Below are 27,125 nucleotides of genomic sequence, written 5' to 3'. Positions count from 1 at the left end.
ATGCTGAAGTAAGTCACATCCTCTGCTGACAGACTATAGAGCTTCTACAGCTAGATATTACTGGTGTTGTTTTTGCTCCATTAGTTGGCGTTACAGTGTGATGGAAATGATCTTTTCACATGGTTTGAGACGTACAGCAGGTCCGGGAGGTCCAGCAGGTCCTTCACTTCCCTTCAGTCCTCCACCTCCCTGGAAAAGAAGACAAAAAGGGATGAATCCATAATTTTTCAGCTCAGTTACACACTTTTATCCAAAGTGCCAGTCAATCTACACAGTATACTGTGTCTCTTGGTCAGACTCACAGGGGTTCCAGGCAGTCCTCTCTCTCCGGGGAAGCCTCTCAGTCCAGGGGGCCCGTCCTTACCAGGGCCTCCTGGGGGTCCAGGGTCTCCCTTGGTGCCCTCCTTCCCTGAGGGACCAGAAAGTCCCTGCTCTCCAGGTGGACCTGGGGGTCCGGGGTGGCCGCGCTCGCCCATGGGGCCGGTCTCTCCTGATGGGCCCTGGGAGGATGGAGAAATAGATGGAGATAGTGAGAGCAGAGAGGGGAAGAGGAAAGAGGAAGTAAAAAGATGAAAATGGAAGGAGGGTTTCCAGAAAAGAAAAAAACAAACAAAAGGAAAAGAAGACAAGTTGTGTTGTTATGAAAACTGATGTGTTTTATTGTATTGGTACTGACAAAATGATGCACCATGATGAGAAGACTCACCTGAGGTCCAACAACTCCGGGAGGCCCAGGTGGACCCATTTTACCTTGGAAACCCTGCAGGAGATAAACTCAGTTAACAGATCATCTACAACATATTGAAACTCTATATAATTGTTGAGATGCATCATAATCCATGTGATCCACGTCTCATCATTAGAACAACTCAGCTTTTTTCTTTCTCTGGTGGAAAGGATGTTTCGCCCTTTAATGATTCAACACATAACAGGAAGTAATGGGGTCACACCTGTTCTCCAGCATGTCAGCGGGAGAGGGAACTATGTAGAAATATTCCAGTGCACATCAGGAGTAACAGCAGCAACCTCAACATATCACTTCACCACTCCTTCATTTGTAATAATTCTGTATTGTAGCTCCCTCATGTTCGCTCATCACATGATCTGTGACGACTGAACACCTTTAATGTGACTGTGTAGTTATGTCAGTGCCTGGATCAGATACTGCATCTGAAGAAAAGCTTATATGGCACATAACTAACTGCACGCTTTGAATCCAACCCACTTTCAAAGGGCGTCAACAAATAATTTACAGTTTCAAAATCAACAGAAAATGATGCAAAAACATAAATCATTTATCAAATTCCACAGTGTGAAAGAAGGAAATATCAATAACAAACTAATCATTGACTTTTTGAATTCTATCAGGTCTATTTTCAGGTGACTGACTGGATAATCAATCAAAAATTTAAAAAAGAAATCTAACTTACAACTTCTCCTCTCTGCCCGGGGTGTCCAGGCAGTCCGTCCTTTCCTGGTGGTCCCTGTCAGGAAACATCAAGTACGTATCAAATATGGATCAAATCTCCACCTTACGAGAGATTTTCCAAACAAGCAAGAGGGAACAGCGAACACATGTTGGAACAATGTGCTATAACACTCCTGTGAACGGCCGAGTGATATCACCTTGAACATCAATCGAACCTACAATCAGTCTTTAACAAACTGGTATCAAAACATTTTCTTACAGGAGGTCCCTTTGGTCCGGGGAAACCGTTGGCTCCCTGAGGCCCGGGCAATCCCTGGTGAGACAACAACATATGATACGATAAGAACATATAACAATATCGAACGCAGCCTTTCAGTGTCTTATTAAAGCCTTAGAATATGAGGCACAGTTTTGAATGTAAGCTGTGACCAAGTGCCAGCGAGCTTTCCTGTAATGAAAATGAAGCGCTTACCCTCTCTCCGAGAGGACCAGGAGGGCCATCGCTGCCCGAAGTTCCCTAACAGGAAACAATATAAAAACAACACAGTTAATAAACAGAAGAAGTAGATAGTCTTCACCTCAACTCTGAGCCAGGTTAAAAGATCTATAAAAAATATGTAAATGAATAAAAGGAATCAGGTGGTGTCCAGTTCTTTGGGCAAGACGGCAAAGAACAGTTCTCACTGAAATATCATCATAGTTTCAAATTTGAATTGTCAGATTGTTTGAGTGATTGAATTTAAAAAAGCAAACTATCCAAGTGTGGGTTCCATGAAGAGGCAGTAAGTACAATATATAATGATTATGATGTAGGCAATGACTAACCATTAATAATGACCACATGATCATCATCAACAGCAATAATCAACATCACAAAGGGACTCGCCAAGCATTTATATATACACAAATAAATTTACTGTGCAGACAAACCTTTGCTCCTGGTTTCCCAGTTGCGCCCCTCGGTCCTCTCTGTCCTCTGGGGCCCTGATGGTCACAGACAGTAAGTCTTCATCAGTCAAACGCAATGCAAATGTGATGCTGTGTGTAACTACACTGATAGCCAATGAGTTTTAAATGAACTGAATCATATCATAATCAGAGCTTGAAGAGTAACATAACGCCCTCTTGCTTTTGCTTTCATTTATCAACTTGTTTGCAGCAGAGCACATTTTGACAACCAACCACACCTCAGTGATGCTGGGAGCCATCACAGGTGAAACAGGCTTGAAGTCTTTGAACAGACCGATGTTAAGTTACTCTTCAATAGCGTGAGAAAACAAACAGCTTGACTGGAAGAAAGATCATCCTCCTCTGAGCAGAGAGGCTTTGACAGATCGACTGAAAGAATGAATGACTGAATGTGAAACGGTACCGTTGGTCCTCTCTGTCCTCTTGGTCCTGCTTTGCCGCTGAGACCCTGGAAGAAAACAGTTACAGACTCGATCAGACAGAGGAAAACTGGACATCATAACTTTATCTGGAGCATCCATTAGTCTAGATTATCTCTGCATAGATATACAGTGAGACGAACAGCTGAGCCTAAATCCCCCACAGAGCCATCCACTTACTCTTGTTCCTTTCTCGCCGTTTGAACCAGGGAATCCTGGGAATCCAAGAGATCCCTAAAAAACAAATCAACATCTCAACATCAGTTCTGCTTCTCACCAAAGAAGAATTCATCCTGGATGAATAAATGAGTGGATGACAGATGCTGTATGAGTCTTCCTCTCACCTTGGGTCCTTGTCTTCCAGGATATCCAGGAAGTCCAGGTACGCCAAGTTTACCCTGGAATCACACGATGACATCATTAATCAATCGTGTTTAAAGGTTACTAACCTGTTCACAACAAACTGTATTACAACCTTAGCAATAATGATTGTTTGAATTCAAGAATATATGCTATCATATGAAGGGTAAATAAGAGGCAGCTGATACTGTGCTGCATTCACATTAACATGCAGTAAAATCAATGACAAAATATCTTACAGAAACTCAAATTATAGTGAAGGCAGATACTTGTAGTATTTAGTAGTTGTAAGATACTGTAAATTCCATTTTCTATCCATGACATCTGTTCAACTCAGGTGCACATACAACCACAAGAGGGCAGCACAATGCCATTTCTTCCTCTAATGTATTATCAAAATGATGATTTAATTTGAAGAAAATGGGAAATATCTTTCAATTTCAAATATAATAATGGAAATATAAGAGCCAAAGCAGGATATGATGTTCCTGATGATATCAGTATCCTCATCATGTTATTAAGAACCAGTCACGTAATCTCGTCCTCACTAAACGGGTCGTACCTTCTCTCCAACAAGTCCAAGTGGTCCGAGCTCACCAGGGGGTCCGACGCGACCCTTCGGCCCCTCTGGACCGTCCTCTCCTCTGGGCCCTGGTACTCCAATCTCACCCTGTCAGCACGAGACCAATGAAAAACCATCAGAATAAATGAATATATGGAGAGGAATAACTCAGAAAGTACAGCAAGGATATAAAATGAAGATGAATAAGTTAATCGGTCAGTTCAGCCGTTCATCCATCCATTCATCAATACGTCAACAAACCAATCAACCAGCCAGTTACTGCATCAATCCTTCTTACCCTCTCTCCCTTGGAACCAAAATCTCCTTTAATTCCAGGGAAACCATCTTCTCCCTAGAAACAAGCAAAACAAATATACATATGAAGCAAACGGACATTTAACATTTTGCTTTTGTGCATCAACTAAAAGTGTAACTATCAGCTCAGTTTACCAGAGCAACTGTCATTTAAGAGACAGTATTTATCACGTGATTCATGTGTATTTTGAAATATTACTTTACCACTCACCTTCTCTCCCTTGTGGCCCTTCAGACCACGGATTCCTTGAGCTCCCTGCAGTCAAAGCATTAAATAATCAGAACAATGACATGATAAGGGATATTTAAGTCTCATGTTGGTTCAGTTTATTTGCAGATGCAATACAAAACCTGTCCCAAAAAAGCCTCACAATCAAAAACCCTGTTTACTGGTTTATAAAAGCCACCTGAAAGATGAAGTGTACTGACCTTGATGCCACGAGGGCCAGGATAGCCAATAGCTCCCTGGGGACCGTTGGGACCCTGAAGAAGGTCAAAGAAAGAAAGATGAGTTCCCAACACAATAAAATACCTTCAACTCAATATGTTGGGTGTCATTCTTACATGGACAACTGCAACTATAAAGACATATTGAAAGTAACTGCACCAACGTTTTACTGTAAATGTGCATTTGAATCTAATTATTTCAGTGTAATATGTTGTATATGTTTTTCCTGCTATGGGTCATATTTCATTGGTGAATTGACTTTGTTAGATGGAAGGGACGTGAACGTGGTGACTGACACCCACCTGGTTTCCTTTGGTGCCAGTAGGCCCCTCCTTTCCTGGGTGGCCCTGAGAAGAAAGACAGAAAGCTCATCAGGTGTTGGTGGATTCAACTTAGTTCAGTTGTGATGATAAAGAAAAAGGAAGAGACAAACGTACAGGAGGGCCGTCAGCACCAGGCATTCCTGGCAGACCTGGTTTTCCTGTGGGACCCTGATGGAAAAGAAGACATGGTGTTCAGGAGTGAAATAAATCAGTGGATATAAAACCCCACAAACAGTCTTTATTTCAAATGTCTCATATCTGGATGAAATATTGATGCAATTTAGGTTGTGTTTGTTAGGAAGATCCTAAATCTGATTGCATCCATCTTGTTTTTCCAGAGCTAGATGATGTGTCTGTAGCTTGTACCCCGGTCCAGAGGGCGGTGCTATTGCTCCTGAACCTGTTTGGTAACTTCTATAAAACACCAGGAAACGAAGAACTTGTGCTAAAAATGGTTTAGTTACCAGGCCGACAGGTACCAACCACATGGATGTCTCACAGGGCTGAACTATGAGAGACACACTCAGGCCTGATTCTCCCTCACTCATATAGATCAACAAGTACTTGCACTTGAATGACCAAGAGTGCTTTCTCTCTGTCGCTTCATGTGACAGAGAGAAGGATGCATAATTTCAGTGTCATCTCAGTCGAACTTCAGCTGCCATTATCTCAGGGGGCGGGTGGGTTGATCAGTGAGACATACAGTATACTGTCATTAGTTGCATTTTTTAAAACCTTTGGACAGAGCCAGGTTAGCCCTTTCCAGTCTTTAGGCTAAGCTAAGTATATCGGCTGTAAGTATATTGCGCCAAATGCCAAACTATTGCTTTAAAAATCTACAAGGGAGACAGACACAAAGAGTAATCATCAAGCAGAAGCCCTCCTCATCCCTTTATTTATTTAAATCCAGAATAAGACGTTATGTTACATCTAATCTAATCGAATATTTTGATTAAAACTGCGTCTGCAATCTCCCCAGACCTCCTCAAAGAGCCACATCTGCCTGAACAGATGTTTTCTCGTTTATGTCTCCATGAATGAAGAGGGTTTAACAAGTGAAATCAATAAGTTCATCAAGGTCATATAACTGCTGCTTGAATATATTAAGTTAACCATGGGTTTCTTGTGGTTCTTCTATGACAGAATAACCTTATATATTTTTGGTGTCTTACTTTCTCTCCTGGGGGTCCAATGGCTCCCTGAGGTCCTGGCATTCCCTGCAAAAATAAATAGGTAAAACAACAAACACATGAGACATGAATGCACACACTTAATAATACAACTTCCTCTTGTTTTTTTGTGCATGTGTGTGCACGTCTTTGCTCTTTATCATACAATTACTTAGTGAAAGGGGGAATATCACAAGTATGTGATACTGGCCAACCTTCCTCTGTCTCACCTGAGTTCCTGGGGTTCCCTGCTGACCTGGAGGTCCTGGTTCTCCTTGGGGACCCTGAGACACACAGGGAGAATACGATAAGATAAAGTGATGACAAATGCAAAGACAGAAACAGTAGGACGAGAGAATCATATCTCAGAATTACTCATTGTATCATAACGACTACAGCTCTAATTATCTTCTGATTCAAAAGTACAAAGTTACATGACAACATGGAAGATAACTCATAGTGCCACTGACCAAGTTTCCTTTGGGACCTTGGTGCCCGTCATTTCCTCGTACACCCTGAGGAGAAGAGAAGATGCATGGAGAGGAAAATCAGAATCTCAATGATTTCAAACAATTCACACAGTTGCAAATATGAATAACTAACTCACTGAGATGAAGGCTTCTATCCAGATTACATTTTCATGACCGCAGTGGGAACTGACACTATCCTTGCTAGTGCCCTGGTCAAAGTCACTCACAGCACATAGTAGATTTTGGTGATGTTGTTAGAGTGTGTCTTTGGATCAGACATTTAAATCCAGCTGCCGTCTGTTTACTGTTCTGTGATTTGCGTCTACAGAGGAAGCTGTGTGTGAAATCGAGTGATTGACTTGAGACAGCGTTGGTTGGGGGGTGAAGACCACAAGTTGGACAATGAAAGAAATCAGTGTGTGAGCCGTCACATTAGCAGACCTCTGCATCCCGCTCCTCATCTCTGCTTGAGGTTAGATACATTAGTCGCTACTGGTGACTGACCTGTCAGCGGTTAAGCTGCACTGGTAAGTGTCAGGTTTTTACAAGGATGGAGAATATGTGGAATTAAAATGCTAAAACACTGTCTCTGGTTCTTCTGTGCCGAGGTTTGACCCTTTTTAAAAAGAAATCTGAGTCTGACAATGTGACAGGAGTGAAATGCTAAATCTGTGGAGCACTCTTTTAAAGGCAGAGCTCTACCACTTCAGCCAACAACTCCAGGACATATGTATATATAAAGTTGTGGACTTGGGCCATACTGGGTATCTTGGTATTGTTTTGAGCTGACTGTGGGAACATTACATGTTCATTTTTAGATTACTGCATATCCCCGTCTTTACATCAGGTCGCAGGGTGTTGTTTCGGGAGCTGCTGTGGGTGTTCAGTGGTCAGAGAGGGAAAAAACAGTGCTGCCAAAATAACAGCAGCACAATGGACTTTGAAATTGTTTTTACTCACAGGAGGTCCAGGGATTCCAGGAGGACCTTTGGGTCCGAGCAAACCACGAGGTCCCTAGAAACACACACACAGACACATTAGTAAAGAGACACACACACATTTACTCAGAGATAAAGTACACACACACACACACACACACACACACACACACACACACACACACACACACACACACACACACACACACACACACAGAGTCGTGAATGACATATTCAGACAGCCATACACACTGCATTCCAAAATAAATCATAATGTAGATGAACATTAACAGGAGGTCAAAGGTCAACAACAGCTAGAGCAGCGACATTAGCAACAGGTCAAACTGACAAATGAAACTAATACAGCTATTAAATTTAAAATCAGTTGGTTTGTCATGGAAACACTCACTGGTTCACCTGGGAGACCCCTGGGTCCAACGTCTCCGTCGTCTCCCTGGAAACACACAGAAACAACACGTCAGGGACAGACAGAGGCTGATTATTAACAGATACAGAGTGACACAGTAACAGGTGTTTTTGAATAATGCCTGCGATCATTTCAGATTCTTTTCTCCTATCTTCATACCCTCTCTCCGTCCTCTCCTTGGGATCCTGGGGGTCCCATCGGTCCTGTGTCACCCTGAGGAGATGAGAGAGTGGAGGAGTGACGGATCAGAAAATTCTTTAATTCTGCTTATGAACAGATATTCAAGTAGTAACATGGTTAAAGTCTGCTGACGCGTTCTCAACTGTCGCACTGTGTCAAGTGTAGGTGACATTGTGATTGTTTTGCTGTTGACTCACCCTGTGTCCTTTGTCACCGGGCAAACCAGGAAGACCATCAAAACCACGGTCACCCTGAGAGAGACACACAGACATGTGAGGTGTTATTACTGTATTGTAGGAGGTGGAAATGCATCACACGTGGAGTTGATGCATCAGTACTGTGTTTGAACTTTTGTTTTGTACATAGCAGTGGGTTTTTGGGACACCAGAGAAAGCAAGTGATGCTGAGGTGAACCAAGACCAAGAACGAGTAAAAGCTTTTATCATTTATCATTTCACAACCTCAGCATTTAAATAATGTTTAAGTACAAAGCAACATATTTACTGCTGAAATCCCAGTTACAGAATGAATTTGGATGTCCATTAACTAATGGCACCAGAGAGAGGTTACCTTAGATCCAGACTCTCCTGGCATTCCCCTGGCACCATCAGCTCCAGCGCGGCCCTGTTAGGAGACAAGCAGAGGGACAGTCGTACCATTCGCCTAATACTCATGTTTTGTTATTGATGGGGCATGCTTGGCTTCTGGATTGGCAAAAACCCCAATTAAAGAAAGTAAATACGAGACACAGCGGCTGTTTTGTATACTCACTCTTCTTCCTGCTTTGCCCGGAGGTCCCATCAAACCCTGGGTTCCCCTGGGGCCCTGACAAATGAATTAGATGTCTGTGATAAATGCCTGTCATTCTGCAGATCTACACTGAGCGCAGTTCAATAATAACATACACAATACTGTAAAGGTAAAAGGAGGGTTAATGACATGATTTGACATAAAAATTATTTCAATGATTTGATTGTGAGGTCAGAGGTCAGTGTTTTTACCTGAGGACCGGGGTCTCCGCTCTCTCCCTTCAGACCATGACTTCCAGGATTTCCCTGAAACACACACAATCATCATCAACACCTCCAAAACTATTCATCCTGTCACCCCCCCTTAATGATGAGCAAGACACATGAGAGCTGTTTTGGCATTTGAGACTTCACAACAAGACTTCACACACAAACAAGCTTATAAAGAACCTATTATGGGATCAAAACCCTTGTCATGTGTCAAACTCTTATTGCATTGTGTAGAAGCAGCTGGATTGTAAAAGGGTCCAGATGACTGGTAACATACCAGGGGTCCGGGGCGTCCAGTGAATCCCATGGGTCCAGGAGGTCCTTTCAGAGCCATCTAGAGACAACAACACTTCATCATCAGTGATCATGGAGACAAATGGCTGCTTGTGATGTTGGTGATGTAGGAGGAAAAGGACAATCTCCTTTTCATACTCATGTCTTTAAAGATGTTGACAATCTCAGACAATGGTGAAGCCTCAAGGCTCGATACGGTCCTTGAAAGCAGATGAAGTGCGCAGTGTAAATGTTAAATAAGCGTGGGGACTGACCCTGGCCTGAGACAAGATGGCTGCTGCCTGGGCTTCCTGTGCAGAGACGACCGGACCCTTATCTCCTCCACTCTGACCAAAACGGAACTGCAAGAAGAAAAGAAAGAACAAAAAAGAAAGATAAAATCAATATAATTTATCAACAAAAAACACTAATGAAGTGCTTGAACTGATAAAGAAAAAAATCAAAACATGGTGTCAGGTTTATAGACTGGAGCTGTGGTCATCGACAAACCTTTAGCTTATTGGCAGTGGATGTGTTTGAGTGGTCAGAGCCAGCATCCAGCCATTGTAATGAACACACAAAACAATACAGAATAAGGAGGAAGGGCCTCTGTTACACCTTTAAAGCATCTGCAAAACAATTACCCATCTTGGCTCAGACATCACTCACATGCATGGCCATTCAAACAGCACCCTCTCTAACAAAAGGACCAAAAGGTAAGGGCGACTCACAGGCAGCATCACTGAGGTTCCAGGAGGTCCAGGGACTCCATCAGCTCCAGGCAGACCAGCTCTACCAGGAGGACCCTGAAGGATGGAGAGATGGAGCGGTGAGCTCGCAGGATCGAGCGGAAATGAAATGCGCTTCTGTGCATGTGCAATGACCTATACACACATTTTGTCTGTGTGCAGATTCAGCGCTAATGTCTCTACAAACCTACATTTCTTCAGAGAAAGTGAAACACTCACCCTCTCGCCAGGGTCGCCAGCAGAGCCAGGAGGTCCAGACGGGCCGGAGGGGCCGGAAAGACCCTGAAAGAGGCGGGGGGAAGAGTCTTGAGTTTGTTATTTTGTTGTTTGTTGAAGTGGTCATTTTCTAGGTCACTGTCAGGTGCAGTTTGATTGCGGTGTTGCATAGGAATATCCTACATATTACACTCCAGAAATAATGTTAATGTAATAACAAACTTCCAACAAACAAGTTATTTTACTACTTAAATAATTCACAGGGTACTAACCCAGAGTGTATTTTATATTTAAAGGTGGGTGAGTAAAATTTCTTGAGGAAAGAAAACAACCATCATTTACTTACAGCAGGTCCCTCAGGTCCTGGAGGGCCTTCAATCAGCATACCCTGCAGAAAATAAGACACGTTAAAAATGTAAAGCAGGAGGACGAAACCCAACAAAAAGGAACATAGAAATCAGTACAAGTCATTACTCCATTAATCTCCTGTGATTTTGTGCGATAAAGTTTGTTTGTTCGTACTGTACCTTAAATAGAACAACTTATTAACTACAAACACGTCCTTGAGTGTACTGGAAAGATCTGCCCCTTTCAGCGGCTGCATTTAAGGTCAAATAAAGTATTTGAGTAACTCAGGAATGAAACATGCACTGATGAGAATAATCATTTTAGATGATGTTCAGCCTCTGAGCAGGTCAAGAGGACAAGATGCTGAGATTCGTCATTAGTAGCTTGTGGGATAAAGTGTCCGTGGGAAGCGTTTCCTCTCCGTGACAGAGTAAACCTGTTTAAATACACCTACTCATGTAAATCTGCTTAAAGACAATTAGTGACTCACAGGCTCCAGGACGGCAGGTTCTCCTTTCTCTCCTTTCAGGCCTCTGACGGCGGCCTGAGGAAAACACACATGTAGCCAACAACACAGCGCAGTCAGTACAGAGGTACTTTACACTTACACACTCACAGAAAGCGAATGGCAGATAATGGTGTTTTGGCTTTATGCGCTGAGACAACAGGAAGACGCACACTTACAGAAACACATTCATTTACCACACGATGTTAAACACTATTGTTCCGGCGTAGAAAACAGATAATACAACGAAAACCTGTTTGACTTGCGGTAAAGACATAAAGCTTTTCGTCCAAATACCGATGATTTAATGGTTCTCCAAACTGTGGCTCCATTACTTGCAGAACTGTTAACGGAGAATCGCCTGGGCTCAGCGGCTCTAAGTGAAGCCATACACTGAGAGACATGGCATCCAAAACAAAAGACGCAGCAAGCAGCCACTTGCTCTTTGCGCTTTGAAATGCCTCTGTATGCAGTGTATGCAAAGTTAAAGTTATTGCTAGTGTTTATTAGGATCCCAAATAGCTTCTACCACGGTAATAGCTATTCTCCCAGGGCTCCTGTGGCGCTCACTATACAGCGTATAGAGTAAAACCCATTTCAACCACGATGAGGGGACTAGGTCTTCATGCATTCAAACTCAGGTTTCTCTGTGACTGATTGAGCTTTGCCCGGTATGAAAATAAATCTAGGAATAGACTTTACTTGCATGGCGGCCATTTTGAATTTACTTAGATGACACTGTGGGTAGGAAACTTAAACACTTGTTAACAACCAGTCCTTAAAATGAATACAAAGGTAGACTGAGTGTTTTATTTTTAAGGTCAAGTTTAAACAGGTTACCATGTGTGTTCAATTAGCCACCGTGGGTGAGAAGGGACTCCAAAAGAGGGCAAACTCAAACAAGTCATTTAAGAGGACATTGAATACAATTCGATAAAGACCAGGACTCAGAGTTGGTTGAAATCGATTTTGTTTCGTTTTTTGTTTTTTTTTTGCCCCTGAAGCAAAAACGACTTACGCCTCCCTCGTCTGTCACAGCGGACAGGGCGGGGCCCATGTTGGCATCGACCTCTCCGGTCTCCATTATCGGCTCATTGTAGTCCCTGTAGGAATAGTCGTATTCCTTCTCGTCCCCTGTCACATACTCCTCAGTGAAGACCTCCTCGCCCGCTCTGCCTGCCTTGGTGGCCTCTACCTCCTCTCCCACCAGTGTTGTCTCCACCTGGGGCTGGGTTGGGTTTATCAAAGCCGCAAATGGGATAGATGGAGGGGCACGAGAGGATGAATCAAGCAAAGGAGAGAAGAAGAAAAAGATGCGAGAGGAAGAAGGGACAGTGAAAGCAGGAGGGAGAGGTATGTATGATGGGGAAATGTCATTATAGGAAAGAGAAATACAGAATGAAACAACAGGGGGAGTGGAGGAGAGGGGCATATATAGAAAAAAGTGAGTCTTACCTTTTGCAAATAAACAGTGACATAGGGACAGAAAACAAATAGAGATCTGACAGACTGTCGGGACTCTATCAGTCCTTCACGCCTTAACTTCAGGCTTCAGGTTTATCCTGCGACCTAATATCTTCTGTAAATCATCTATTAAGCTTATAATAGCATGTGTTTCCATCAAAGCGTGTCATCATCAGCTTGTGTGTGATGACCTGAAACAAAATGATTTCTCCAAATTTGCCTAAATATATGATCTGACAAAGTTCCTAAACACACTGAACTGATACGAAACACTTTGTGGAAACAAGCTGCTGCTGTGTGCTGCGCTACGCAAAGCAGGAACTGTGTTATACAGTAGTCCATGTTACTTACCGTGGGGGTTTTCAAAACAAACATGAATCCAGTGGATTTATGCCGTACAGATGAACACATGTGAAACACTATCCCAACAAACTGTGAACAATAAGTCTACTTGTTCCTAAAATATACAGTACAGACTGGCTGACGTCTCTCTCTCCAGAACGGTGGCAGAAACATTCTTAGCATCAACATTGAAAACCAAAACAAAGTCATCAAAGTCAGCTTATACAGATCAAATGGTAATGATGACAATATGGATTATTGCCAGGATAAGTGAACTGTGAGAAACAAATCAGAACTGTGAGAAACTCATTCTCAATTTCTGAGTGTAGGGCTGCAACGTGAACCACAGCAACTACTGTATTCTCTAGTTCAGTTAGATTTTTCTCCCAAACAAGAATGCATTATATCCATCTCCTGTTGTTGCCGTGGTTAAATGTGCACATCAAATATTCCTATGTGAATCCCTTTTTCACAAGATTTTTTTGTTCTTATGACAAGACCTCAAACCGATCAACCCAAGAATCTCGCGATGAGAACAGAACGGGGATCTTGTTGTTAGGGAAAAGGGGAGCCACATAAAAATGTTTGATGATACAAGCAGATGAATGTGGTGCATTCTCTTTTGAGAGAGGTTTTCTCTTATGTCTTGTCACGTGGCATCGGTGCCAACAAAACAGTGTTGGTTAGAGAAGTGTAAAGAGAGCTATGGCTACTTGGTTAAACTATGAAGACTGGGCTCACCACCACATAGTATTACACCGTCTTCTCCCTTAGGTGATAGAAGTCTCTTGTATTGAGGTGATGATTTATTCTTGTTTTTCTATTCTTGAACTATTTATACTATAAATCTACATGGAGATTTGGCATTTAATTTACATACATGTTGTTCTCTATAAGGTTTATCTATCCTGTCCTCTTTGACTATTTCATGTCCGTGATCTGTGTCACTGATCAGTGTGTACTTTTCTTTTTACCTGCACAGGGACCACTTCATGTCCAATCACCTCACCCTCTGGCAGTGGGTCCGTCTCCTCATAGTAATAATCAGTCTCTGTAGCGGTGTGGCCAGCCTCGGTATATTCAGTGCCTACATCCTGATTGGTCAAGTTGACAGGAATTGGGGAGCAGGGAGGAAGTAAGCAGATTTGATTGGAAGAGCGTGGTTAGTTCAAAGTCTGCTTGTAGGTAATGATGAGTTAAAAGAAGAAAATGGAACACATCATAAAACTGTGGTTGCCAGAGGCAAAGAAATGTTTAGTGGCAACTCACATTTTTAAAGTTGTAAAGATCCATTTTAGAAAAGAAACTTCAGGTAGTTTCAGAGTCTCAGTGACTATAAATGTTGCCATATGCAAGATTTAGGGAGTCATTGAGACTTCATTGCTGAGATTTCTTTTCTTTGTATTGTTGAACCATTTTTGCTTTTTAAAGTCCACAAAGCCAAGATTCATGAAAGGGTGAAGTCTGCCCTCAGAGGAGGTAGGACTGAGAGCCTCTATCCATCCCTTCAGATGAAAACATCATGACCTGATGCTTTGGGATGTCTAGTTTCACCCAAGACCAGAAAACAGAGAGACAACCCAAATCAACAGCCTCACAGAACATAATTCTGTTCAGTCAATATAACAGTCAACGCAAGCTATAAATGAATTTTTCAGACCCCCCCCTGAAGACCATGAACCTCACAGTGTCTCTCTGTGAAGCGGCCAAGCTTCACAGTAGATTGCACAGTGAATGAAATTGAACCTGTAATGAAAGCAAACTTAAAGCTCGCCTTTTACATTCTGTGAGGCTGATTTATTCATATTTGAAAAAACAATATGACCAGAGACAGGGGGACAGGTGTCAGAGAGAAAACACAGGTACTTCAAAAACTGAAAGAAAGAGAATGAGAGAGTGACAGAGGAGGATTGTTGTGTTGCATGTGTGTAGAATGTGACAGTATTTGTGTTTTCTCAGGTTTAGTTTCTGTGCCATAGCAATCCATGCTCATTCATTCGACTGGTTTCCCCCGAAAAGAAAGAGACGGAGCGATGGAGTGTATTCAGGTTCTGAGATCCAGTTTCAGCAACTTGAAGGTAGGAGTATGAAGTGAAGTAAAGAACAATGAAACTGTACAATTAGCCATGCTTCAATGTGCACCGCTGTATCATATCATATGGAGCAGTTGGTGTGATCATGAAGATCATATGATATATAAACAGAGGAGAAGGCGCCCAGCTCGGTATGAACCCTTCCATTCTGAAGACCAGATTGTCCACCATTAAGGATTTACATCAAAATTTGCACTGCCAGCCTCCTACTGAGAGACCAAACTATTCATAAAAGACTCCCCCTACATGGCAAGTTTTACAAGAATTTTGCTGCAGACCCTGGATGGTGGAAAGAGCTGGCAACCAGATGGGACAGACGGGACATACGTCTCTGGACATTCCGACCCAAACATGAGCCCTCCTGTTGTACCTGTTGATAACCGTTGGTAATTTTCTTCGCTGGGACGACAGTTCCACTCAGCGCAGTCTTGCCAAAGGGTGGGAAAGGTTTGTGCTGGGATTTGACATTAATGTCCACCATCTTGGTTCTTGTGGGTCTGGGTGGAGTGGGCCTGGCAGCGGCTACTTTCTTCGAAACCTTTTCGACCACATTCTTCACCACTTTGCTCGCCGTTGATTTGACCAGAGGGACTTTGGTGACCACAGTTTTAACTTTGATCTCTGTCTTCACTTGGGTTTTTGCTGCAGCAGCTTTGGTGGCCACAGCCTTTGCCGTCTTTGTAGGTTCAGGTTTTGATGCTTTTGTGGCTTTAGGTGTCTTGGTAGCTTCTACTTTGGCAGCTGATTTAGCTGCACTGAACACAGTCTTTTCTACTTTAACAACTTTCTCAGTCTTTGATTTTGTAGTGGTTTCAGTTTTAGCCTGATTTGCAGCACTGATGACTTTCTTTTCTACCACAGTGATAACTTTGCCATTGCCATTAGCCTTAGCCTCACCATTGACTTTATTCTCAGTTTTGCCATTAATTTTGACTTTAATCTCTTTAACTTCAATGGTAGTTTTACCATTCCCATTGGCTTTCTTCTCTGCTGTAGCTTTGCCATTACCGTTTCCATTAGCCTTAGACACAACAGTGGCTTTTCCGTTTCCATTGGCTTTCTTTTCTGCTGAGGATTTTCCATTTCCATTACCATTGACTTTCTTCTCAATTACAACCTTGCCATTGATCTTGACCTGAGCTGTAGGCTTAGCTTCAGCTGTAGCTTTGCCATTGCCGTTAGTTTTGGTTACAGCTGCTTTTCCATTGCCATTGGCTTTAGCTGCACCATTTGCTTTCTTCTCAGCAGCTGCTTTACCATTGCCAACTGTCAGCTTAGATTTAACTGCTGCTGTTGGTTTGATCTTAGACAGGAGGATCTCTACTGCAGTGGGCTTTGCCTTGGATGTCTTGGCTGTGGAGGACTTGAAAACTTTGGTGGGCAAAGGCGGCTTGACTACAAGTTTGTATGATCCAGTCTTGGCCGGCTTAGCTGGAGTGGGTTTGGCTTTGACAGGGGTGGTTTTAGTGGGGGCCGCTTTTCCATTGAGCGCCTTCTTCTAATATCCGTGATTATTGTTTGGTTGAGATGTTGTTTAGTATGTAAAAGTGCATATTGACAAAGACAGGGAGAGAGAGTGGAGGAAGACAAAGATACATGGAGGGGTTGGGAGGGGGATGAAAAGCACAAACAAGGGATGGACAGAAGGAGAGAAAGACAAGAGTGGATGTTTTGAGAAACAATGACATAAAGATGGCTAAGGCTTGGATGATTTACTGAGACTGTACAGGCATTACTGGATACAGCAGAGGATTAATACAAGTTTTAAAATGGGAAACAAAAATACAACTGAAAAAACTACAAGTAAAAATCAAAATCGAATCCACATAAGACATTTGAGAAATTTCATGTCTTTGACCCAAGTCATTTGGAGCAATTTTTGCTGATCTCTCCAGTAATGCCATTCCCAATATTAAATGACAAAGCAGCATCTTGGTGCTAATAGGAACTGGAGCCTGTGGTTTGGCAGAGGCACTGAGGGTGTGACTGGTCAGGTAAAGCTGGTGCTGAACTCACACACACACTGCACAGACACACACACACACAAAACGTACACATCACTGATGCACTGACCTGCCGCGCTCATACACACACGCCGTTGATAATGCACTGAGCAGTCCAACTACCAGACAGAGATGGTTGCTGCAGTTCAGCCATGCAAAGGAGGGAGGACAGATGCCAGGCTTGCATGCAAAGGAAAGTTAGTCACATGAAACCACAAAATGAAAACCACTGTGCATGACTAATTATTACTTCTCGTGCTGCTACAATGAAAATACATGCAAACTAACACTGTAAACAAACTGACAAAAAAAAAAATTCACCCAAATAATATAGTGTGGGGAAAACAGGCCATCACCGGTGATATAAACTCCTCACATATGCAATACAGAACAGAAACAGGCTTAAAGGAGACAGACTGTGGCATACATGTATGTCATGTATGCCATACAAAGGTCAGATGTACAACCATGAATGCATTTACCAACACAAAAAACATGTGCATTGATATTCCCATGTTGACTGGAAAACTGGTTTGGAAACTGGTGACGCAGAAGTACAGTAGGTGCATGCGGTGACATCCTCCAAGACAATCAAGAAATCATGCAAGTAACAAGACAATACAGACACATGCCCCGATCAGATAGCGTTGCAAATCTGTCTGTAGGTTTTCGGTGAAGCTGAATGGGTGGGGTTTGTCATAAACATGACCGTGCAATGAGTGCTAGAAAATTCAAACAATCACAGGAAAGCGTTTGCAAGTCAAATAACTATGCTGTTCTGCGATCATCTTCTTAAACACCCGCCGGGTGACAAACCCCACCTACCCCGTACACAAAGAATTAGTGAAACGTATTTACTAACACTATTTGACCGAGATGACATAAAGAGAAGGCTGCCCTGCCTTCTTATTTGTTTCCTGTGCTAACTTGTATTTCATGTTCTCAGTTTGTCATCAAACACAAAACAATCAGTCATCGTGTAGTTCACTGGTCAGCAGACTCACACAGTAAAACCAGACGTGATTTTAAGAAACCTCTGTTAACAGTCTTGAAAAATTCTAGGTAAATGTGTACATATATATATATATATATATTTCGATGTCAGGCTATTTGCTTTTACTTATGGCATAATTTCATCCAAAAATCTGTGAACATACTGTAGATGTGAGAGTGTTTGTGACGCAAATTTAATCTTATTCCTTGTCAGCGTGGATCAGGATGAGATATGTGAAGTAGGAGTGAATACTGGAAAACTGAGAGAAGAATGTGGTAACCAAAAAAAAAGTGTGCATGTGTGTATAACAACACAGCTGCTCCTAAACCACCCTAGTGCCCCCACTTGGCCACATCTGAACACACACACATATATATGACCACATGTAAATGACAAAAAAAAAAAAAAATCACAAGGAGCAGAGGTAATCCTGTGTGACGGAGATGGTGGAAACGAGGTGGATGTGTGAGAGGTGGATGTGGATTAAAGAAGAGGTGAGATATGATTAAATCAAGGGAGGTATGGAGTGATGAGGGATGAGAGAGGTATATGGAGTGGTAAAAGGGAAAATGCAGATATACTATAGGGAATATTTACTGTAAATTTAGTTGACACTCAAATATTCAACAAGCTAAACCTACATAATGAATTATTCCTCGGTTATGGCTTTAATACCTCTCTCTCTCATTCTCCTTCCCTTCCACAAACCCAGCTCGTGTTTTCCCTCTCTCTTGCTCCCTCTTTACCTGTAGATCGGGGGCCCCAGGTTGGGGAGAGGGGGGCGCAGAGGAGGAGGGAACGCCTGTTGTTTCCTCATAATAATAGGGGTATTCATGGTCATCCTGCTCCTCATCAAAGTACTGAGAGAGGTGGAGGGATGGAAGAATTGAAAGATGGGAAGGATGGACAGAGAGATGGTTTGGCAAGGGGGGGGGTACATGAAAGCGAGATGAATGGAGGGAGAGGAATTCGTGAAGAGGGGGAGAGTGGATATCCAGGGGGTTACAGAGAAGGGGTGAAGCAGGAAGGGGGGGGGGTAAAATATGGTGATAGACAGCAAAGGAGATAATGACAAAATGCAAAGCTTTTATTTTTTCCATTCATTAGAGGGAGTCTGTGCCGCTGGTTCAAAGGTGTTGATATTTAAAATGTCGGCACACAGACGACCTCCATGAACGAGAAAACAGCAAAAAAAAAAGGGTGAAGCCAATGAATAAAACCACAGTGATTTGTATTCATTCAGAAAGCGGTCATCTCAACAGCATCAACATGACAGGGTTTGGGACACAAAGTGTTGGAGCTCTGTACAGTGTCTGACACTCTATACTGACTTAAGATCCGGCATGCATACTTAAAACACAGATCCTGTACTTTGGATGAATGAATGTGGATGACAGTCACTTGCTACTTCAGCTGCTGGTGTCAGGGAGCTGTCAGCTTCCAGAGATCAGTAACTTTTTGAGAGAAAAACAATGAGGAAGAGCTTGCAAAGCTGATAATACATGTAATGTGCACAACCAGTCTCAGTAAGCAAAGAGGCTCCACCTTAAGCCATCTTCATGCCAAATCCTTATGTTTCTCAATTTAACCAGAAAACCAATCAGAATTTAACTTTGTTTGTTTTATGCACTGAACAAATTCTGTCTTCAGTCCATAGGAGGAAATTGGGGAAGACGTTGACGTTGGCTTGTATCATCCTCTTTCCCCTACCTTTCTGTGTTCCACTGCAGCAGAGCAGAAACAGTGACAACTAGTCCACTGCCGTAACAATGTCTCTCCACAGCGAGGTGCATGAAATGATGGAAACGTGCCCGTTTGTAGAGGTGTGGTTTATGTTATGTTAGGACAAGGCCTCTGCTTTTCTTTAGTTACCTCAGGGACACACAGACTGAGGAGGTGAGGAGGAAAGTGGATGGATACAAACTGTTGCTGATGACGGGGATGCGTGAGGAAGACAGGAAGGGAGAGCAGCACTTTGATGACATCATCAGATGACTTATCATTATCAAACTGAACCTGAGGACTTTTCTTTCATTTTTCTGACCGGTGCACTTATTGTGGCTGTTGTTTTTTACTCTCTGATCACATTTTCCTGCGGTGTAGCTTTCCTAATGCAAATCATATTTTACAGACTTAATTTCTTCATCTTTGGAGTGAACTTTACAACGCTCCTCCGAGAGGAAACCTGCACATTGGGAGGAGCTTGAAGCAAACATGGGAAGAACACACAAAATACAGACTGAAGGAATTTGAATGACCTTTTTCTTTAAAGGTGAGATTCCTGACTTAACTGACCCTCTAAATTATTTTTATGTACAAAGAGGCTTCAATCCATTTCCGGTCTCCTTTACCATAGAATACACATGACCATCATTTAGAAAGGAAAAGCCATTCTGCAGTATTTTGGTCTTAAAACTTGCCTTTTCTGTTTTCATTTTTAGCACTCTGACTGCCTTTCCCTAAATTCTCAAGATTCCTCCTTCATTTTGTGACTTCCATTTTGTTCAAGAAAAAGTTTTTTTTTTTTATACTATTCAGATACAATTAATAGTTTAACTGTTTTCTTTCTCCAAATAAATAAAGTGCCACAGAAAAGGAAAACAAAGTCCGCTGATTCAGTTTGGGCCCGCTTCATTGGAGCTACAGATGAGCCTACAATTTAATGACTGAACCGTGTTAGCATAGTGCTAGCAGCCTGAGGTTATCTGCTGTGTAACTGATGCTACTCAGGAGTCTTGTAAGTGCTGGTGGATTCATGTGTGTCTTTAGTATTTCACTGTGAGCGACTGAGACCTCATCCTGCAGGAACCTTTCTAAGATGAGAGAGTGAGTGAAACATAAAAGCTGCGTGAAGGTTTTAAGAAGTTGAATTGTTTCGATTGAAGTTTCATCAGTGCGGAGGAGGAGGAGGTGTTGATTGCGTACGTCTGCGTATGAAGTGGTGTTGTGATGGTGTTACTCACGTATGTGTTGGGGTCCTGAGCCTGGGTCTTGGGCAGAGGGGAGTCACAGTCAGGGCTGTAGTGTTCACAGAAGTCATAGGCAGCCTGGGGGTTGGAGGCGATCAGCAGCTGCTGGATGTCTCCCTGTGGAGGAAAAACAAACAGGTGCATCATTTATTATGAGGCTGAGGGGGAAGTTTTCATCTCAATCAATGCCACCGTTGATGACATGAACTTTGCTACTGTGTGAAGTGAGCACAAAAGTAAGACTGCAGACTGCTACAGTCAGTTTAACCTGACATCAGCCACCCAACCAATATCTGGAAAGTTTGTCCCTTGTTGATCATGTTTATCAAAGCCCCTCACCTGGAAAACCTCCTCATCAAGCAGACGGGCTCCGAACACTGTGATGCCATTGGTGTCGACCTCCGCGTTGTTGCCCCGGGGCAGGGGGCGGGTCATCTTCTTCTTGCAGTCCAGCAGCAGAGTCACGTTTTTCTTGGAAACAGAGAAAGCGATGCGATGCCACCTAGAGACGAGGAGCAGGAAGCGAAGGCGAATAAATGTGTAATGTGACGACAGGTCTGATTAAACAGGTGTCTAACCAACCCCCCCCCACCTCACGTAAACACTCATTCCACACACACTACTCCCAGCCACTCGCACCCACATGACCCCAATCGTGTCATCTCAACCAGTCACAAACTGGTTGTTGCTGGTTACTGACTTGCCATCAGCCAGGTTGACGCCTCTGAACAGCGGGTAGTCCTCGGGGGCTGGCTTGCCGTTCTGGTCCTCGTACAGGAAAACAGGCGAGCGTCCCAGCTCGATGCCCAGCTGCTGGATGCCCTGCTCACTGTAGATGGAGAGGAGGAAGGCCTGGAGACCAGCATGGGCCTTAACCAGAGCCATGATGGAGAAGTTCTCCGGGAAGCGACCTGCGGATGAGGGAGGGGAGGAGAGACAATGAAAGAAGGGAGGGATTAGATCCCAGACTGGCTTGTGGGTGTGTAGACTGACCTGGACCTTCCACCAGGACATTTATTTATCAATGAAAAAAAAAAGGTGAGGAAAGAGAAGACACAAGAGATAGCTTTCAAGCGGGACAGATGAACAAGTGGTGGCTGGTGAAGGGAGAGAATGGAGAAAGTAGTGCAGGGTGAGAAAGGGAGAATAAAATGTGGAAAAAGACACTAGAGATGAAAGTCAGAGATCTGTGTCAGGATGAACTGATATCTAGAGTCCAGTGTGAAGCTGACACAGATGATGAGGACACGTAATAACAGGTGGGCGCAGCTGGAGAAGGAAGGCTGAACCTCAGAGAGGGAGCTGAAAATCAGCTTCCACTTTTGAGGATTTTTCTTACAGCCACATAAGTGCTACTCTCTCCTGTCTCTCCTCACTCCCGGGTGTCAGACAGCATTCTACACTTAATTTGTTATGGCTCTCCCGCACAGTTTAACTCAGCCCCCGCAGCGCAACACATAATTATACTTAAAATATCCAGGAGCAATCTAGCATGGGGCACAACAGCCTCACTAAACTCCAGAGAGCTCAGCTTGTAAGTAGAGTAATTACAGGTCTCTGCACTCTGGAATTCAACGTAAATATTAAACCCTGCTGTAAGTTAATGTACTCCACAGGAACGTTCATGTCTTTCAATTTGTCTCCTCTTTCCTGAGCAAACTCTCCTGCTGTCAAAATAAAACAGATAATAAATCTCCATATGCTATAAATAGTTGTATGTTCATAATTTTGTAGACAGTTATATACTGTACCACTCCATTTGGTTGAGGTATTTTCATGGTAGGAGTTAATTTGATCAGTATTGGACTGTTCATGGAAACTGCTCTATCTTAATGTCTCATGTTAACTAATGGATACCTGCAAGATAATAAGAAACTAGTATTTTCCATTCTACAAACCTGAGGCACATTTACACTCCAGTAGACGCACAACACTGTTTTACATTAAAGAAACTTTCTTTTGGTTTGGTTGGTTCTTTACCAAAATAAAACTAGAATATAAATACTTTTCAGACATGATCAGACCTCCTGTATTAATTTTGGGGAAAAAAATTACATCTCCATGGAAGCAGCAAGATGTGATCACAACCTGTGAAAACCTGGGAGAAAATCTGAAAAAAATTGATTTCAATTATTTTTTATAGTAGTAGTATAAAATGTAGTGCTAAGCATAGCCTGCCATTTGCTCTCTTAAAAAGGCCTGGCTATTCAGTCAGGTGATTTACAGTAAAACTGTTTCTGAACAAAACTCATTATGACATTGGTTATATCTAATATTTAAAAGCTCAGTCTAATCATGAACAGGTAAACCACTCAGAACAGCTGGGCTTCCTTAAGTCTGAGAAAATGACTCTAACTTTTTTGACTCTGTCTATCAGCCATGTGCAGCTGAAGCCTACCTGAGAAGAGCTGCTTGGTGGGGGCAGAGATCTGGGCCTTCTTGGTGATGCGGTAAGCATGGTCGGGGTTGCCGGAGCGACGGGATGTGCAGAAGCCGGGGACTTTCTTCACACCCTCAGGGAGAGAGGGAACCTGCAGAGCCCGCAACACATCCACTGGGTCTGAGGGACGGAGAGAGAGAGAAGCAAAAGAGGAGAGACTTGTCATTATACGTATATATTTCAACAAACATCCCGTTAGAAGAGTTGCTCTGCACGTGACACTGCATTTTTTTTTTTTTTAAAGTATATTTTTTTGGGCTTTTTTTATGCCTTTATTGGACAGGATAGTAGAGAGACAGGAAATGGGGAGGCAGAGAGGAGGAATGACATGCAGTAAAGGCCGTCCGATGCGGGACTCGAACCGGGGCCAACTGCAGCGAGGACTGTAGCCTCTACACATGGAGCGCCTGCTTAGACCACTACGCCACACGACGCCTCGACACTGCATTTTAATTCAGCGAGTGAACAAGCCCCAGAAATCCTGGAATGACACACCTGTGAATTATACACGTTCATCACTCGCTTGTTTCTGATGCTGTTAAACAATGGAAACCAAAGACACAACATCTAACATGTGAGTCCTGCTTCCACACACAGTTTCTGATTCCTCTTCTGGGCAATTAAGGCAAATCTGGGATCTTTGGAAACAAATTAAACCGATGAGACCGGTGTATTTCTGCAGGAATATAAAACTGATTAGCAAAACAATTTATTAATTACACTGCAACAGGTTTAAAATATTTTTCTGGTGATTTCCCCCGCAGCTCTTCAGAAAGCCTGTCATCCTCTCTCATCTTCTCACTATGAAAGACTTTTTAAAAGCTTACTCCTAAACTTCTGTAATGTAGGAGCGACAGTCTGATCTTTCTCTGCACACATTCTTTGCATCAAAGAAAGTTTAATCTCGGAAGTGGAACTTAAATGTTCCAGCGGCATTAATTGCGATATAGGAGCAGGTATGTGTGATGTCCACAACGGATACCACTGTACATTTAGGCGTGACTTATCAGAGGAAGCACTGTGCCAGAGCAAATGGGCAACGGTCCAAGCCGCATATATGAACCACAGCGGAGCAGGTACAGTAAGGCTCAGTTTAAATCAGAGCCCAGACAGGGAACGCTATTCTGCTCACATTTATCAAGCAGCTGAAACAAGTGGCTGTTGAAGTGACAGCGCTGAGTCAAAATGAGTCTCACACACACAGACAAACACACACACACACACACACACACACACACACACACACACACACACACAGAAACAGGCTCTGTACCACCAGTCTCACATCCTGCCTCCAGTTTCACACGCTGAGGTCAACCAGTCTGTTCCTCCGCCCTCGGTCTGCGCTGCGGTTTACCTTGTTGGCTTTCTCACATTGCTCAAAGGCACTGAGTCAGTCCGTGGACTTCAGCTTTAACTCTGTCAGCTCCCATGCTGCAACGAATACTGTACCGTAAAACAACGAGGATAAAAGGTTTCTCGTGTTATTAAATTCATTTCCCTAAACCAGCTACTGAGCAGCTGATGGAAATGAAGAAGAGCAACACCGCAGAGGGAGAGGGGGAAGGAAAAAAGTGTTTGGGAAACAAACGTCCTGAAGGAACAGATAATTTTAAACATCATTTACACTTAGTTTGACATTCAGCACTTATTCTACCACCTCAAATGTCTAATTACTGACATGAGCTGACTTGCAGAGGAGTATTTTGGTAAAGTGCAGTGCGTAGGGAATGAGATGCCTGTTGAAACAGCAGCAGATCTGTGACAAAGGTCAAAGGTTAAGCTCAGCCTTGCTGCATGTTGTTTTATACATGTCCAAATCCTGCCTGTTGAGATAATTGGTTATTCAAAACTTGGCTGTTCAGTGTGTCTCTGGTGAAATGTTAACACAGCTCTGCATGATAAAACAACAACTTCTTCTCCTGTGGCTGCTGAGATGCAGAGACGTTGGTTACTCGGTCTCATTCAAGATGGAATGACAAATTTCCCTTAATGCGAATTCTGCCGTGGTTTCAACACTTCTGTAGCCTGAGAACCCGAACCAGATGTAATTATAAAGCCTACCTTACACAGTTACAACATCTTGCTGGATCCCCATGGCTCATACGTGAGGCAGCTATAAAGTTTCAAGTTTTCAACAAACACCCAGTAGTCACATTTTCCTGAACCTTATCCTCCCTCGGTCTTGGCTCGTCTTCCTGTGTTTGAGGTGCACCAGAGAGCTAACTCTGCTGTTAACAGCCAATTAAATTCATTTACAGCCAGCCCTGCTGTGGCACTTCTCATAATAAACTTACGGTGGCAGTGATGCATTGCTCGGGTAAAAACTGCAAGAACGGATGAAAAGATTAAAAGCAAACCTTCCTTTGATGAAGTCTATGAAGTTACACCATTGTTTTCATTTTTCCATTTAACAGCCACACTAATCATCTGCCAAGGGCTTAAAAAAAAAAAAAGCATCATATTTAAAAAGAAATCATGTAATCGTGCCCATCTCAGCATGTTTAAAAAAGCACAATAGAGAATATAACAGCATGGCACTAGCTATGAGGGATTCCTTTACCACTACTGCTGAATATGTGACCTACTGGGACAGTGAGAAGTAGGAAGCCACCAACAGTGTGCAACACCAGCGTGTCAGCGACACATCGGGCATCGCTAGGGGCTAATGCTGATGCTAATGAAAACACCATCATCTCCTGTCACACACATCGCTCTATAATAAAAACATAAACTGGCTTGATCGTATTATGAATCTGACAACACTGCACCACTGCATCGTAACACCATCTGAAATGTGCTTCATCACTAAATTGGCCTCCACTGTGTGTTTCTGTGTGTTTCTGCCCTAAAATCACAGTGATCCCATCGGCGGTGCGGGTGTTTAGGTGACACCCAGTGTCTCAGAATTACCAGTTAGTCAAACTGGCCCACAGATGGTTCTATTTATTCAGACAGAGCAAATGGTGCGTTAATATTGCCTCAGGGTGTCTGGACCACAGTCCATTAACGTCACTCTACACCGGAGAGAGAAAGAGGGAGAGGAGGGAGAGATGGAGTGAACAAAGAATGGAGAAAGGGGGAGGGTGTACGAGCAACGTGCACTGTAAGGAGGAGGGAAAGTGTATTGTGATGCTACATTAACCACCCAAAACAGAAACTTCCCTAAAAACAGCAGCTTGAAGTCGGAAATGAACCGAGCGGAGATTAGTTAGTGAGAAGCAGAAAAGAGAGAAACGGGTCAAAACAGAAGTCTGAGGAGGAAAAGATGAAGAGAGAGAGAGAGAGAGAGGGAGAAATGAAGAGTGAGAGGGAGGAAGACAGATATTTATGGTTCTCTTTTAAAATTCTATATGATTTTCCACACATCAAAGTCTTGACTGGACGTGTGGGTTTTACAGAACATGTTATAATATTTAAAAAATGGACAGAACAATAAGACAGGTTTCTTGCTTTTCCAGATTTGTGTGAAATTTCCAAACTTTTCCAAACTGTCCACATCCTCAGAGGCACTGGATTTTTGTTTTTTGACTTTTGTAGAGCCACCCAGGAATGCTGGGAATGAGACAGAGAAAGAGGAAGAGGAAGAGGGAGGAAAGGCAGAGGGCGAGTGGAGTCTGTGTGTGTGTGTGTGTGTGTGTGTGTGTGTGTGTGTGTCTGTGTGTGTGTGTTTTCGGGGGGTCAGGCAGTGACAGTAGACA

The 27,125-nt window shown here is 43.0% G+C and overlaps 1 protein-coding gene across 7 annotated transcripts in view; it reads right to left on the bottom strand.

Annotated features, from left to right (window-relative positions):
* col11a2 (collagen, type XI, alpha 2) overlaps positions 1-27,125 on the bottom strand; it is a 48,051-nt gene that overhangs the window by 9,377 nt on the left and 11,549 nt on the right. The window contains exons 2-40 of one of the 7 annotated variants that reach the window (XM_023414660.2): positions 23,383-23,544; positions 21,685-21,895; positions 21,324-21,486; positions 20,979-21,101; positions 15,389-16,516; positions 13,900-14,019; positions 12,138-12,347; positions 11,105-11,158; positions 10,613-10,654; positions 10,270-10,332; positions 10,033-10,107; positions 9,577-9,663; positions 9,306-9,362; positions 9,011-9,064; positions 8,781-8,834; positions 8,580-8,633; positions 8,207-8,260; positions 7,989-8,042; positions 7,812-7,856; positions 7,425-7,478; positions 6,465-6,509; positions 6,225-6,278; positions 5,998-6,042; positions 4,940-4,993; positions 4,805-4,849; positions 4,484-4,537; positions 4,266-4,310; positions 4,038-4,091; positions 3,740-3,847; positions 3,162-3,215; positions 2,998-3,051; positions 2,802-2,846; positions 2,360-2,413; positions 1,902-1,946; positions 1,689-1,742; positions 1,431-1,484; positions 707-760; positions 303-500; positions 136-189 (exon numbers count right to left, since the gene is read on the bottom strand). In XM_023414660.2, the coding sequence (XP_023270428.1) occupies positions 136-189; positions 303-500; positions 707-760; positions 1,431-1,484; positions 1,689-1,742; positions 1,902-1,946; positions 2,360-2,413; positions 2,802-2,846; positions 2,998-3,051; positions 3,162-3,215; positions 3,740-3,847; positions 4,038-4,091; positions 4,266-4,310; positions 4,484-4,537; positions 4,805-4,849; positions 4,940-4,993; positions 5,998-6,042; positions 6,225-6,278; positions 6,465-6,509; positions 7,425-7,478; positions 7,812-7,856; positions 7,989-8,042; positions 8,207-8,260; positions 8,580-8,633; positions 8,781-8,834; positions 9,011-9,064; positions 9,306-9,362; positions 9,577-9,663; positions 10,033-10,107; positions 10,270-10,332; positions 10,613-10,654; positions 11,105-11,158; positions 12,138-12,347; positions 13,900-14,019; positions 15,389-16,516; positions 20,979-21,101; positions 21,324-21,486; positions 21,685-21,895; positions 23,383-23,544 (4,034 nt within the window). Of the gene's footprint in view, positions 1-135; positions 190-302; positions 501-706; positions 761-1,430; positions 1,485-1,688; positions 1,743-1,901; positions 1,947-2,359; positions 2,414-2,801; positions 2,847-2,997; positions 3,052-3,161; positions 3,216-3,739; positions 3,848-4,037; positions 4,092-4,265; positions 4,311-4,483; positions 4,538-4,804; positions 4,850-4,939; positions 4,994-5,997; positions 6,043-6,224; positions 6,279-6,464; positions 6,510-7,424; positions 7,479-7,811; positions 7,857-7,988; positions 8,043-8,206; positions 8,261-8,579; positions 8,634-8,780; positions 8,835-9,010; positions 9,065-9,305; positions 9,363-9,576; positions 9,664-10,032; positions 10,108-10,269; positions 10,333-10,612; positions 10,655-11,104; positions 11,159-12,137; positions 12,348-13,899; positions 14,020-15,388; positions 16,517-18,761; positions 18,876-20,978; positions 21,102-21,323; positions 21,487-21,684; positions 21,896-23,382; positions 23,545-27,125 lie in introns of all 7 variants that reach the window. The other 6 variants (XM_087176160.1, XM_023414661.2, XM_023414664.2 and 3 more) reach the window with 6 other exon arrangements.

Source organism: Seriola lalandi, unplaced genomic scaffold, assembly GCF_002814215.2.
Source record: "Seriola lalandi dorsalis isolate HSWRI2012SDOR001 ecotype SW California unplaced genomic scaffold, Sedor1 jcf7180002054538, whole genome shotgun sequence".
Taxonomy (NCBI): Eukaryota; Metazoa; Chordata; class Actinopteri; order Carangiformes; family Carangidae; genus Seriola; species Seriola lalandi.
Note: the sequence above shows the minus strand (reverse complement) of the source record. Positions and strands in the feature narration are given on the sequence as shown.